We start from the raw sequence: 13,497 nt of genomic DNA, 5'->3' as shown, positions 1-13,497 counted from the left end.
TTTGAAGATTGACATTTCACTTTTATCAACTTCCTGTCGGAGGTCGTGGAGAATTATGGGAAATGTAGTTTCTTATAGTCCCAGAATCCTTAAGGAATTCCCTACTGAAATTTTTAATCATAATAAATCCATAAAGATTAATGGGAACAAGACAATACAGAAAACTGGATCTTTTCAAAGCATAGTTCCCAATATGACTATGATTTTTTCAGCATTTTAAAATGTCCAATACATTTTCCAAGAATTTGCATTTGTGTCCAATAGTAAGACATTATATGTACATCCAATACATCCAATATATACACTCACTGGCCACTTTATTAGGTACACCTTGCTGGTAATGGGTTGGACCCTTCAGATCTGCCTTAATTCTTTGTGGCGTAGATTCAACAAGGTGTTGGACACATTCCTCAGAGATTTTGGTCCATATTGACATGATAGCATCACGCAGTTGCTGCAGATTTGTCGGCTGCACATCCATGATGTGAATCTCTCGTTCCACCACATCCCAAAGGTGCTCTATTGGATTGAGATCTGGTGACTGTGGAGGCCATTTGAGTAAAGTGAACTCATTGTCATGTTCAAGAAACCAGTCTGAGATGATTTGAGCTTTGTGACATGGTGCATTATCCTGCTGGAAGTAGCTATCAGAAGATGGGTACACTGTAGTCATAAAGGGATGGACATGGTCAGCAACAATACTCAGGTAGGCTGTGGCGTTTAAACGATGCTCAGTTGGTACTAAGGGGCCCAAAGTGTGCCAAGAAGATATCCCCCGCACCATTACACCACCACCACCAGCCTGAACCGTTGAGACAAGGCAGAATGGATCCATGCTTTCATGTTCTTTACGCCAAATTCTGACCCTACCATCTGAATATCGCAGCAGAAATCGAGACTCAGACCAGGCAATGTTTTTCTAATCTTCTATTGTCCAATTTTGGTGAGCCTGTGTGAATTGTATCCTCTGTTTCCTGTTCTTAGCTGACAGGAGCAGCACCCGGTGTGGTCTTCTGCTGCTGTAGCCCATCTGCTTCAGGGTTTGACGTGTTGTGTGTTCAGAGATGGTATTCTGCATACCTTGGTTGTAACGAGTGGTTATTTGAGTTACTGTTGCCTTTCTATCATCTTTAACCATTCTCCTCTGACCTCAACAAGGTGTTTTCGTCCACACAACTGCCGCTCACTGGACATTTTCTCTTTTTCAGACCATTCTCTGTAAACCCTAGAGATGGTTGTGCGTGAAAATCCCAGTAGATCAGCAGTTTTTGAAATACTCAGACCAGCCCGTCTGGCATCAACAACCATTCCACGTTCAAAGTCACTTAAATCCCCTTTCTTCCCCATTCTGATGCTTGGTTTGAACTTCAGCAAGTCGTCTTCACCACATCTAGATGCCTGAATGCATTGAGTTGCTGCCATGTGATTGGCTGATTAGCAATTTGTGTTAAAGATAATCCAATATCTAATAGGATTGGACCATAAGAATAAATTTCCTCTAGGATTTAATTTGATTCAAAGAAGATTCGTATTTGATTCCATTAGCAATTTTGACTTCAAATTTACGAATCCTGTATTTACTTAAATTGTAAATAAATACATAAATGCTAAAGTATAAGGTAAAAAAAAGATGAAGACTTTACTATACTTCTATGGTATTCCTTATTATTTTAAATTAGTTATAATAATGTAATAGTTCATCCTGTATGTGTACTTTAATCAAAAACATAGTGATGAACGGTAGTATTTGACAAATATTTCATTTCAGATGATTAACAGAAGCGAACCGTCCAAACATGTCGATTCGCTCGAAATGAATCAGAATTATTGACACTATGCTTCACAAACACATTTCACAAACAGTAAAAATTGTTTGCAATTGTATTGCTTTGCTTACAATTCAGGTATCACATTATCCAAACTTTACATTTCTGTTTTTTTATTTGATAAACACGATGCTGTCAATGGTTAAACTCTCAAAGGACACAAAAATCAGTGAATCAGCACTGTCAACACAAAACACAACAGGATGACAACATCTATTTAAAGTTGATTCTTTATCGTCTATTCTATCTTAAAAACAATTTTATACACTATAATTTTCGATTCTACAACGTGTGAATATATCCCCTATAGCATTCTAAAACAAAACCAATCAGAGCGCCTTGTTATCACTAGTTTTATTTTGATTTCTCGAGTCTGCTATTAGCTTATAGCCTGTTAGCATCGGCAGCGTGGCGCTAATCTCGCTTCGATTGCTAATACTCTATTCACACACATTACCATTGTTTCACTGTTACTTGCTTAAATGGCGGATTTGTGTCTCCCTTTGAGTGCAGGTGAGGACACATTCGAGCTGCATTCGGTGCAGCTGGAGCTGGAAGCCGTGGAGAAGCATATCCATGACCTGGTGGAGAAGCAGGCCCAGCTGAGAGAGCGGAGAGCCGCGCTGCAAACATCCCGGGCTGACGCTCACAAGTCCGGGGTAAGTATACAGCACGCTGCTAACACTGCCACCACCTCTACTCCGTGTGTTTCTCTGCACAGACCCTGTGCACCCAGGACGCGATCTTCCCAGATGTCCTTCACTCCGGCGCCGGGACACCACGGACCCTGGGTGCACCAGCAGCGGAAGACGCGAGCCAGGCCCCGGGGGACGACCTGTGTTTTCAAGATCTGAAGTTATACCCATTCTCTCAAGAAAGAAACTCGTAATCTTGAGCGCAAATGGAGAAAAACTAACTTGGAAGTTTTTAGAATTGCGTGGAAAAACAGTATGTCCAGCTATAGACGGTCTCTAAAAGCTGCCAGGGCAGAGCATATCCGCAAACTCATAGATAATAACCAAAACAATCCAAGGTTCTTATTTAGCACAGTGGCTAGATTAACAAATAAACAGACGCCACCCGATCTAAATATTCCCTCACAGTTTAATAGCAATGATTTTATGAATTTCTTTACTGATAAAATAGATAACAACAGAAATACATCAAATGTAGATTCTACTGCGTCTAGTATTTCAGCTTCATTCATCGCACCCAAAGAAAAACTGCAGTGCTTTACAACTATAGGACAGGAAGAGCTAAATAAACTTATCAGTGCATCTAAACCAACAACCTGTTTATTAGATCCTGTACCCACTAAACTACTGAAAGAGTTGTTACCTGTAGCAGAAGAACCTGAATATTATTAACTCACCGTTATCTTTAGGTCACGTCCCAAAACCATTCAGGCTGGCGGTTATTAAGCCTCATATTAAGAAACCACAACTAGATTCTAATGAACTGGCAAATTACAGACCCATTTCAAATCTTCCGTTTATGTCAAAAATTTTAGAAAAAGTTGTGTCTGCTCAATTGTGCTCCTTCTTGCAAAAAAATGACCTCTATGAAGAATTTCAGTCAGGTTTCAGGCCTCACCATAATACAGAAACTGCACTTGCAATTGCTAGTATTACTTGATCTTAGTGCTGCGTTCGACACTATAGACCATGACACACTCATGGATCGAATACAAAACTATATTGGTATTCAAGCGCAGGCTTTAAGATGGTTTAGATCCTACCTGTCCGATCGCTACCACTTTGTTCATTTAAATGGGGAGTCATCTCAATTATCACCAGTAAAGTATGGAGTACCACAAGGATCTGTCCTAGGTCCTCTGCTATTTTCAATATACATGTTGCCCCTTGGTAATATTATTAGAAAATACGGGATTAGTTTTCATTGTTATGAAAACTAATGATGATTAGTTGATGATACTCAATGATGATACTCAACTATATATCTCAACAAGACCAGATGAAACTTCGAAACTATCTAAGCTAATAGATTGTGTAAAAAATTTAAAAGATTGGATGACCAATAATTTCCTCCTATTAAATTCAGATAAGACAGAGATATTACTTATTGGACCAAAAAACTGTACAGAATCTGTTGGATTACAATTTACAACTAGACGGATGCACTGTTACGTCCTCTAAAGTCAAAAATCTGGGTGTTATATTAGACAGAAACTTGTCCTTTGAAAATCATATTTCCCATGTTACAAAAACAGCATTCTTCCATCTTCCAAGCTTCGAAACATGCTACCTGTTTCTGATGCAGAAAAGCTAGTTCATGCATTCATGACCTCTAGACTGGACTATTGTAATGCACTGCTAGCTGCTTGTCCTGCATCTTCAATAAACAAGCTACAGATAGTCCAAAATGCAGCGGCTAGAGTTCTTACCAGGTCAAGAAAATATGATCATATTACCCCAATTTTACAGTCTCTGCACTGGCTACCTATTAAATTCCGTATCATTTACAAAATATTATTACTTGCCTACAATGCCCTAAATGGTTTAGCTCCTGCATACCTAACTCGTCTTCTATCACGCTACAATCCAACCCGCTCTCTAAGGTCGCAAAACTCTGGACTTTTGGTAGTACCTAGGATAGCAAAGTCCACTAAAGGAGGTAGAGCTTTTTCACATTTGGCTCCCAAACATCCCGTGGTAACTAGGAATTACAGAAGCTTCAATCTGGATCCAACCCTTAAATGATCTGAGATGACCGAACACCTGAGAAAAGATGATGCCAACCCCTCAGAGGACCTCAGAGGATGCCAACGCTCAGACAACATACAGAATTACCAAATTTTGCCACAAGTTAAATATATTAAGGTTCTGCAATATATAAATATATTGTGGAAACTTAATTTCCTGTAGAGCTGCTTTGCAACGATTTGTATCATAAAAAACGCTATACAAATAAACTTGAACTCAAACTTAAAATCCCAAGAATAAAAACAGACATAAATATTGATCCGATGTCAAGAATAACTTAAGCGCTGATTTGATGATATAAAATCACAGCAGAGGCAGATCTGAGCTGCTGAGAAGCTCCTGAGCAACATCCGAGTCTCTAAGAGCGAAGAAAGTGACTCCAGAGCTGTACGCCGCGGGAATCACGAGATGCATCGTCTTAGGATGCTCTTCATCTTTCTGCTCTTCCTCGCTGATCATCTGCCTGACCTGATCTATAAATGAAAGAAAAACTCACCATCAGCTCAGTGTTAAGATGAAGCATTATATAAAGTCATTAAATTAACAGAGGGTATCTTAAAGGGATAGTTCACCCAAAAATGAAAATTCTCTCGCCCTCATGTCGTTCAAAACCCGCAAGACCTTCGTTCATCTTCAGAACACAAATTAAGATATTTTTGATGAAATCCAAGAGCTCTCTGACCCTTCACAGACAGCAAGGATCCTAACACGATCAAGGCTCAGAAACGTAGCAAATCATGATCATGTAAAGGCCCGTTCACACCAAGGACGATGACTATAAAGATAAAGATAAAGATATCGTTCTAAAAATCGTTCTCAATATTAAATAATACCACAGTCCACACCACAACTATAACGATAAAGGCACTGAGATACGATATCATTGGAATCACTTTCAGAACGATTTTCTGCAGCTGATGAACGATACAAACACTGACATCCAATCAGAATCCATCCTGCTATAAGAAACTCAAGAATTTAAAGCGGCAGACGCACGTGCGCTTAAAATAAACAGACGATATCGTTCGCTGGTGTGGACGCTAATATCGTTATCTTTATAGTTATCGCCCTTGGTGTGAACGGACCGTAAGGATACTTGCTGTCTATGGGAGGGACAGAGAGCTCTCGGATTTCAGAAAAATTATATTAAGACCGAGTGTCCACCAAAGCGTTTTTTTTTTTGGCAGCTGAAAACGCTAGGCTGTGAGCGCAACATTTTTTTCCGTTTAGACGCTGCGGTTGCTATGATATGGAATATCCGCTGAAGTAATGGCAGACGGATCGCGAATTAAATGTTTCTCCAAACATTATATTTCATAGCCATATTATGAAAGTCCGGCAATTCGATCTAGTAAAGAAAATAATACTCGGAGACAAGAAATATTAACTTCTCCATTGTTGTTCAGCCATAGTATAGTCGGTAGTCCCGCCCCTCCTCCACTCTGATTGGTTGGCTGACTAGAGAGTGACAGTGATGAGGGCAGTGTTTTATCCAAAGTTGAACATTCTTCAACCCTCGGCACGCTCCTGACGTTTTAAAAAACGCAGCACTCCCATTTAGAACAATTGAAAAAATACGCCAGCCTCGGGAAAAAATGCTTTGGTGGACACGCGGCCTAATTTGTGTTCTGAAGATGAACGTAGGCCTTACACTGCAAAAAATGCTTTTCTTACTTATAAATATCTAAAAAAAATTCAATCAAGAAGGATTTTCTAGACAAGTAAAAATTGTCAAAATTAATTTTGACATGTTTGTTTTCTGAAAACAAGACAATAATTTTCTTAAGAAAGCATTTTTTGCAGTGTACGGGTTTGTAACGACATGAGAGTAATTAATGACAGAATGTTCATTTTTGGGTGAACTATCCCTTGAAAGACTGTCTCACCCTCCACATTTAACGTTTTCCAGCGCAGGTCGGGATGCTGATGTGAGATCTGTGATAGATGAGCGTCCGGCGTCAGTCTCTTCAGAACGTCTTCCCGGCGAACGAGCAGCACAGACTCGCTGCACAGACGCTTATGAACCTCCTCTTCACTCACTGAGGAGAAAATAAGCTTAGCATCCAAGAAGAAACAACAAAATCCATTCACTTTTGTGTGCGTCTAGATCTTAATAGTGCACTATCAGTGGTGCTATAATAGTCCAGTGTATACTATTATAGTTTTTTAAATGATGATTATATAAGTAGCTTTTATTTGTGTATTTTCAGTTTTCTTCTCATTTTAGTTTAATCTTTAGTCATTTTAATATGTGCTTTTTCATTTTACTTTTTGGTGTTTTTAAATATTACTTTAAATATTGTTTTTATTAATTTATTTTTTTATTCTCAGTTGGTAACGGCAACATTTCTAATTTTATGTTAAGTTTACGTTTTTCATGTAATATTTATATTTTATTTAAGCCTAATTTCAAGTAACATTTTTATTATTTTATAATATAGCATAATACAATATATAATATATAAATATACACACTACATACATATATAACAAATTAAAAATAACTAATATATATATATATATATATATAAAAATGACTATTAACAATATATAGAACTGCCATGATATATAATCACTCGTTATTTAAAAAAATAAGTTTTAAAAGTTAAATCATATTTTTTTAAGTTATTTAAGCTAATTAATACATTTGTTTAAAATGTGACAAATCAGACAATTTAAAAGATAATATGTATAAGATCTTTAGATGTATTTAAGATTAAAAAAAATAAATACAAAAAATAAATTTTCCTGTTGACACTTTAATAAACACTTCCTTCAGAAAGCTTTCTGAATAACATAAGATTTTGGTGTTATCAAATCAAGGTGATGTATTTATTAATATTTTGCATTAATTTTTATTTTTATATTTTATATTTTACAGTTTTAGATTTTTTGGGGGGTCATTTTATTCGTTTTTGTTTTGTTTGTTTTTAAATGTCTACATGGCTTTTACATTTAGTCATTTAGCAGACGGTTTTATCCAAAGTGACTTAAAATGAGGAGAATAGAAGCAATCAAAATCAACAAAAGAGCAAAGATACACAAGTGCAGGTCTCAGTTAGCTTAACGCAGGACACATAGCAAGGGTTTTTCTTTTTTAATTATATAATAAATCAAATGAAAGCAGATAGAATAGAAAAAGAATAGAGCAAGCTAGTGTTAGAGGCCTGTTGCTTGCTTTTGTTAATTGTATAATAAATAAAAAATAAAAAAAAAAGAATACAAAAAATTAGAAAAGCTAGTGTTAGGTTTTTGTTATTTAAAGAAAACAAGCAGTTTGTAAATTAATAGAGTGCAAGTCTAAAAGTCTTTAAGAATAGAATAAAGTTAGAGGGTCAAATAAAGATGGAATGAACTTTTATTAGTATTTCAGTTTTAGTTATTTTAGAACATCAAGTTAAACTAAATGAAAATGAGAAATGTTGAAATAAATCAACTAGTTGATATAAAATGATATATAAAAATGGTTTTAGATTTGGTTCTCATTATAATAAGCCTGGTGATGTGTGATTTGGGACGCACCCACGTCCAGCGGGTTGGTCATGAACACAGACCCGGGTGCGACTCCGAAGATGAGCTGGTGATGCCAGGCGTCGGGAATCTCTTGTCCTTCAGGAACGGCCCGCTGCATGTTCATAGTGGCGACGGGAACGGCTCCGCGCCGAATCCAGCGCGCCAACCATGGCACCAGCTTCACCCTCCGCCGCGGATACAGGCCGAAGAACCGGCCCACGACACGGCCCCCGCTGGCCTGCTGGGCCCCGGAGACCAGCTGCAGGTGTGTGGCCCCTGGAGGAGCACAAGAGCGCTGGTTTAGAGCAGCGGCTGCCAAACGGGGGAGGAAAAGCTCACAATTAAACAATTTTAAATAATCAATAAATAAATTATATGACATTTTAAAATTGTATTATTTGTTTATCAATAAATTAAAATAATTTAAATGTTTATAAAATATAATATTAATAAATATTAAATATAAGAAAATTAAAATGTTATTAAAATAATACATTGATAAAATTTTAATAAACAAGTCTGCACAATTAATTGAAATAAAACAGAAATGGCATTAAGTACTATTATATGTACTATATATGCATTATATGTATTATTATATCAGAAGCTAAGTAGCTTTTATTTGTATATTTTAAATTTTCTTTCAATTTTAGTTAGATTTTTAACAACTTTAATTTTTTTGGTGTTTTTAAATATTACTTAGGTTTCATATTTCTTTTTAAATATTACTTGAAATACTTTTTTTTTGTTCGTATTTTTTTTTTTTTTTCAGTTGGTAAAATTAGTGAAAAATCTTCAACTTCCACGGAAACATTTCTTATTTTGTGTTCGGTTCAAGTTTTCCATGTAATATTTATTTTGTTTCAGCTTGATTTCAAGTAACATTCTTTAAATTATTTTATATATAATGTAATAATAAATAAAAATAATATTATATATATATTACATATATATTTATTTTATAATAATAATTATATATATATATATATATATATATATATATGGTAAATTTATCAAATTAAAATGTTACTAAAATAATAAATTAATACAATTTAAATAAATAAAAAAGTCTGCACAATTATTTGAAATAAAACAGAAATGGCATTAAATGAGTTTATAGTCAGTTGCACTGTGTGTTTCACAGCAAAGCACAGCACTGTTACATGCATGCAGATTATAATTCAGTGTTTTCAGCATTTCGGTTCACAGTAAATGGTGTTCCTCACGAACTCAATCTTTGTATGAATTTAGTGTTTAGTGGTTCACTTTATTTACTCAACATTTATCTCGTCTATGATAGCATTTCACCAGTATTCCACCAAAAGGATTTTAAAGTTTGAAAGTGAAGAATTTTAGATGTGAATAATAGTATTATAACTTGCAGTGTATAAAGAAATAAATATTAATTATTATCTCCATATGAATAGTAATAAAATAAAAACAATCAAAATAACTGATTAAATATTGTATCTGTTTACTTGCATGTCACATGACCATTTACCAACATCAGGGAATCATGTTATTTCTGTATCACTGAGATACTATTATAGTTTTGTTTTTGCAATTTTGAACAACATATTTTCTGTTTTCTTTTTAATTACAGCTAAATTTTTTGCAATTTTGTTGCGTTTTTGTCATTTTTTTATATTATGTTTTATTTTACTTTAAGTTTGAGTTATTTTAGTACATCAGGTTAAACTAAATATGTATCTTTGGCAACTAGCTGAAATATAAAATTGTTATTTTATTTGACTTCAGTTAGCGTTTATTCTAAGTAAATGCTTTTATGATTTTAGTTTAAGTTAAGTACAGTGTCTGCCACGAATGTGCTGTTAATCTTAACAACATAAGCATTAAAGCTGCAGTCGTAACTTGTTTTGGGTTAAAAATGATCCTAAATCAATATTTGAAGAAGTACATAACCAGCCAGTGTTCAAAACGGTTAGCTTATAATATTTTTGTTGTAATTTGAGTGGCACGGGTAGGAATTCACAGGACATTTGAGCATTGCACTGCGTCATTACGTCACGTCTGTAAACATAAAGACGTTTTCCCAGCTAGTAGACTATATCGCATGTGATGATGCTGCAGGTGGCAGATCGTATTCTTTTCTGACAACAGATGGAATAATTCAACTTATTGTAATACAGAAAGGATTATGAGTTTATGAAACACGTGACTGAAATTAAATTATATTCCAGTTTTAAATGTGCATCTGATTACAGATAGCCTGGGATTAACACAAGATTTGTATTTTAAAGAGAACCAGTTCAAAGGAAGAATAATTAGCTTTTTGGGTTAAAAGAATTACTTATTATGAAATTTGAATGGTATGACAATTAGAGAGAGATTAGACTGTAGAGAAACTGAAATCTACTCGCTAATACACACTATACAGGTGCATCTCAGAAAATTTGAATATGGTGAAAAAGATCATTTTTTTCTTGTTATTTCAAAAAGTGAAACTTTCATATATTTTAGATTCATTGCATGTAAAGTAAAACACTTCAAAAGTTTTTTTGTTTTAATTTTGATGATTAGAGCTTACAGCTCATGAAAGTCAAAAATCAGTATTATAATAAAAATTATAATATAAGATATTATAATATCTTATATTAACCATTTGCACACACGAGCATTATCTGACTTCAAGAATCGGCTAAAAACACATCTCTTACATCTTTATTTGACCCTCTAACTCTAGCTTCTCTATTCTAATTCTGTTTTTTTTAAAAACCTTGCTAGTGTACTGTGTTAAGCTAGCTGAGACTTGCATATCATTGCTCTTTTGTTGATTTTGATTGCTTCTATTGTGAGTTGCTTTCGATAAAAGCATCTGCTAAATGACTAAATGTAAATGTAATAAAGATGATAGCGCAAATAACTGCTATTGCAGGTTTTCAAACAGAGATGGTGACAAAGAGGCAAAACTTAGGGACTGCAGCTTTAAGTAAATATTTTACGTCTAAGCAGTTGGGCTGACTGGTTTAGAGCATCAGACACAGACAGTACCGGCCTCGCTGCGGGAGTGCAGGTAATCGGGCAGCGGCGCCTCGTTCCTCCTCAGACTCGTGCTGACGCAGTGATCGACCGTCTCTGGAGTCACCGTGATGCCCAGCGCCTGCAAGACGTCCACCACCGCTGTGGCTCCGCACGCCGAGGCCCCGATCTGCAGCGTCTGCCTCTGAACGGCCTCCTGGATGCTCCACAGCATGGCCGTGTGTTTCTGGGCCTCATCAGCTTCGGCTCTGGATCCCATCGCCTCCATCTCTTCTCGATGCTGACGTGCTGGAAACACATGTAAAAGAGCTGCATTTATAGTGCTGTGATTAGCCACGCCCCCTCTTTCCAAAGCTCCACCCACAAACACATGCAAACATACCAATACAAGAAAAATCATATATGTGTCCCTGGAGCACAAAAGCAGTCATCAGTAACACAGGTATATTTGTAGCAATAGCCAACAATACATTGTATGGGTCAAAATTATACATTTCTCTTTTATGACAAAAATCATTAGGATATTAAGATCATGTTCCATGAAGATATTTGGTAAATTTCCTACTGTAAATATATCAAAACTTCATTTTTGATTAGTAATATGCATTGCTAAGAACTTCATTTGAACAACTTTAAAGGAGATTTTCTCAATATTTAGATTTTTTTTCACCCTCAGATTCCAGATTTTCAAATAGTTGTATCTCAGACAAATATTATCCTATCATAACAAACCATACATCAATGGAAAGATTATTTATATTTATGTATAAATCTCAATTTAAAAAAATGGACCCTTATGACTGGTTTTGTGGTCCATGGTCACATACAGTATATTGAAGGCAGTGTAAGATAACTCAGCACTACTAAATTAATAAATATGCAATGAGATGTGCAATGTGTTTACGTAAACATGTCAAATAAGACACAAATTCATAATTTATTGACAGTATTGGTCAGAAGAAATTCTGACATTATCTTAAGGTTTCCAAGCAACATGATTGTCATCACTTGCATGATTAACTAATTAAGTACTTGAGCAGCATACAGTTATTCTTAAACGCAGCTCTTTTGCAAATTTATGTTAAATATCAAATAAGAAATTGACATAATAATGATCAAAATAATTGTACATTTATATTAGAATGTCATAATTATAAACAAATTCTAATAATTAAATATATCTTATTCCACATTTTAGTATAAAATTGTATTAAAAATATAAAATAACTGTTTATATTTGAGATGATATTTCAGCACTGCTTAATTAAGTAAATTTACTAAATTATATATCACATTGAAATTTTGATTCTAATTTTATATAAGTTTGCCAAGCAACATGACTGTCGGGAACACAACATATTTCATGTTTAATTAATTATTCAGCACCCAGTAATCTTACACATTAACAAAGCTATTTGCATTTTTAATCTAGTTGTTGTAGAAATGTGAAATAATAAAGTAAATGTGTGTTATAGTTTTATAATTATAACAATATTATTTTTATAATCGATATATATATATATATATATATATATATATATATATATATATATATATATATATATATATATATTATGTGTCTTAAACACAAAATATCAGTATTTAACCTCTAACTAAACTTGCAGTGTGATGAGGTTGTGCTTAGGCTAAAGCATTAGGTTATATTAATCGTTTCTGATTATTAAACTATAACATATATTTGGCATTTTTAATTATTACTGATCATTATTATCATAAACAAATGAGTTGTGTATCTTTTATCGTAGCGCTGTTGCTGTTCGTGAAATACTGAGGCAAACACATGGTAAACAATACTGAGGTAGCACATGGTAAACAAGGGTTCTTGTATTATTTCACCATGGTAAAATCCCTGAGAGCGATATTTGTCGCGTGTTCTGCTGAATATAAACCATGTCTAGGCTGCTGGTCCCGTTACTCCATTCATTACAACGAGAGCATTTCAGTTTACATTCATCGCGACGCGAGCTCAGTATCGACGGGCTGTTATGGCGCAGATCGCAGCTTATAAGATATAAGTTACCGAGTTAGCTTTGCCAACACAACAAGGACAAAAGGTCAAAATGAAGCATCTGGTTCGATACAAACCACTTCACCGAGAGAAACTCGACAGAGGAACACAATCCTTCACACATCTTCCATTCGCCTCTTGACAGCTTTGTTTACATTCCTCGTTTAGGTCTCGTCACTCCGCTGCTGTGTTCTGATTGGCTGCTTCAACTCTGCTGCTGTGTTCTGATTGGCTGCTTGAACTCAGCTGCATTATACTCTCATTATTGTACATACAAACATTTAAATTAATTTCAATATAATTTCATTAATTTTACGTTCAATCCAGCTGACAAAGAACGTTCTCAGAATATTCTCGGATATGAACAAATGTTATTTATTAATTTTTTTTAAGTGAACATATTGAA

The 13,497-nt window shown here is 34.9% G+C and overlaps 1 protein-coding gene across 2 annotated transcripts; it reads right to left on the bottom strand.

The window, feature by feature from the left end:
- Positions 1-1,645: 1,645 nt before the first annotated feature.
- On the bottom strand, positions 1,646-13,280 carry LOC306874192 (uncharacterized protein). 2 transcript variants are annotated; one of them, XM_079424041.1, is made up of 6 exons: positions 13,169-13,280; positions 11,075-11,350; positions 8,072-8,338; positions 6,436-6,588; positions 2,501-5,022; positions 1,646-2,217 (listed from the first exon to the last, which is right to left on the bottom strand). In XM_079424041.1, exons 2-5 carry the CDS (start codon positions 11,328-11,330, stop codon positions 4,853-4,855), a joined length of 846 nt encoding a protein of 281 aa, XP_079280167.1. In that variant the 5' UTR covers positions 11,331-11,350; positions 13,169-13,280; the 3' UTR covers positions 1,646-2,217; positions 2,501-4,852. The 2 variants fall into 2 exon arrangements, with proteins under 2 accessions (XP_079280167.1, XP_079280168.1); XM_079424042.1 differs by having other exon boundaries at positions 11,304-11,350; positions 13,169-13,271.
- Between the last annotated feature and the right edge of the window lie 217 nt (positions 13,281-13,497).

This window comes from Barbus barbus (genome assembly GCF_936440315.1).
Source record: "Barbus barbus genome assembly, chromosome: 8".
NCBI classification, from domain to species: Eukaryota; Metazoa; Chordata; class Actinopteri; order Cypriniformes; family Cyprinidae; genus Barbus; species Barbus barbus.
The sequence above is the reverse complement of the archived record's forward strand: the minus strand, read 5'-3'. Positions and strand labels throughout refer to the sequence as shown.

Bases quoted from the DNA above. Each gene is read 5' to 3' on its own strand.
- LOC306874192 (XM_079424041.1), bottom strand. From the start codon at position 11,330: ATGGAGGCGATGGGATCCAGAGCCGAAGCTGATGAGGCCCAGAAACAC. The intron at 8,339-11,074 runs GTACTGTCTGTG...GTGCTCCTCCAG, and splicing joins GCACTCCCGCAGCGAGGCCG to GGGCCACACACCTGCAGCTG. The intron at 6,589-8,071 runs GTGCGTCCCAAA...TTTTCTCCTCAG, and splicing joins GACCAACCCGCTGGACGTGG to TGAGTGAAGAGGAGGTTCAT.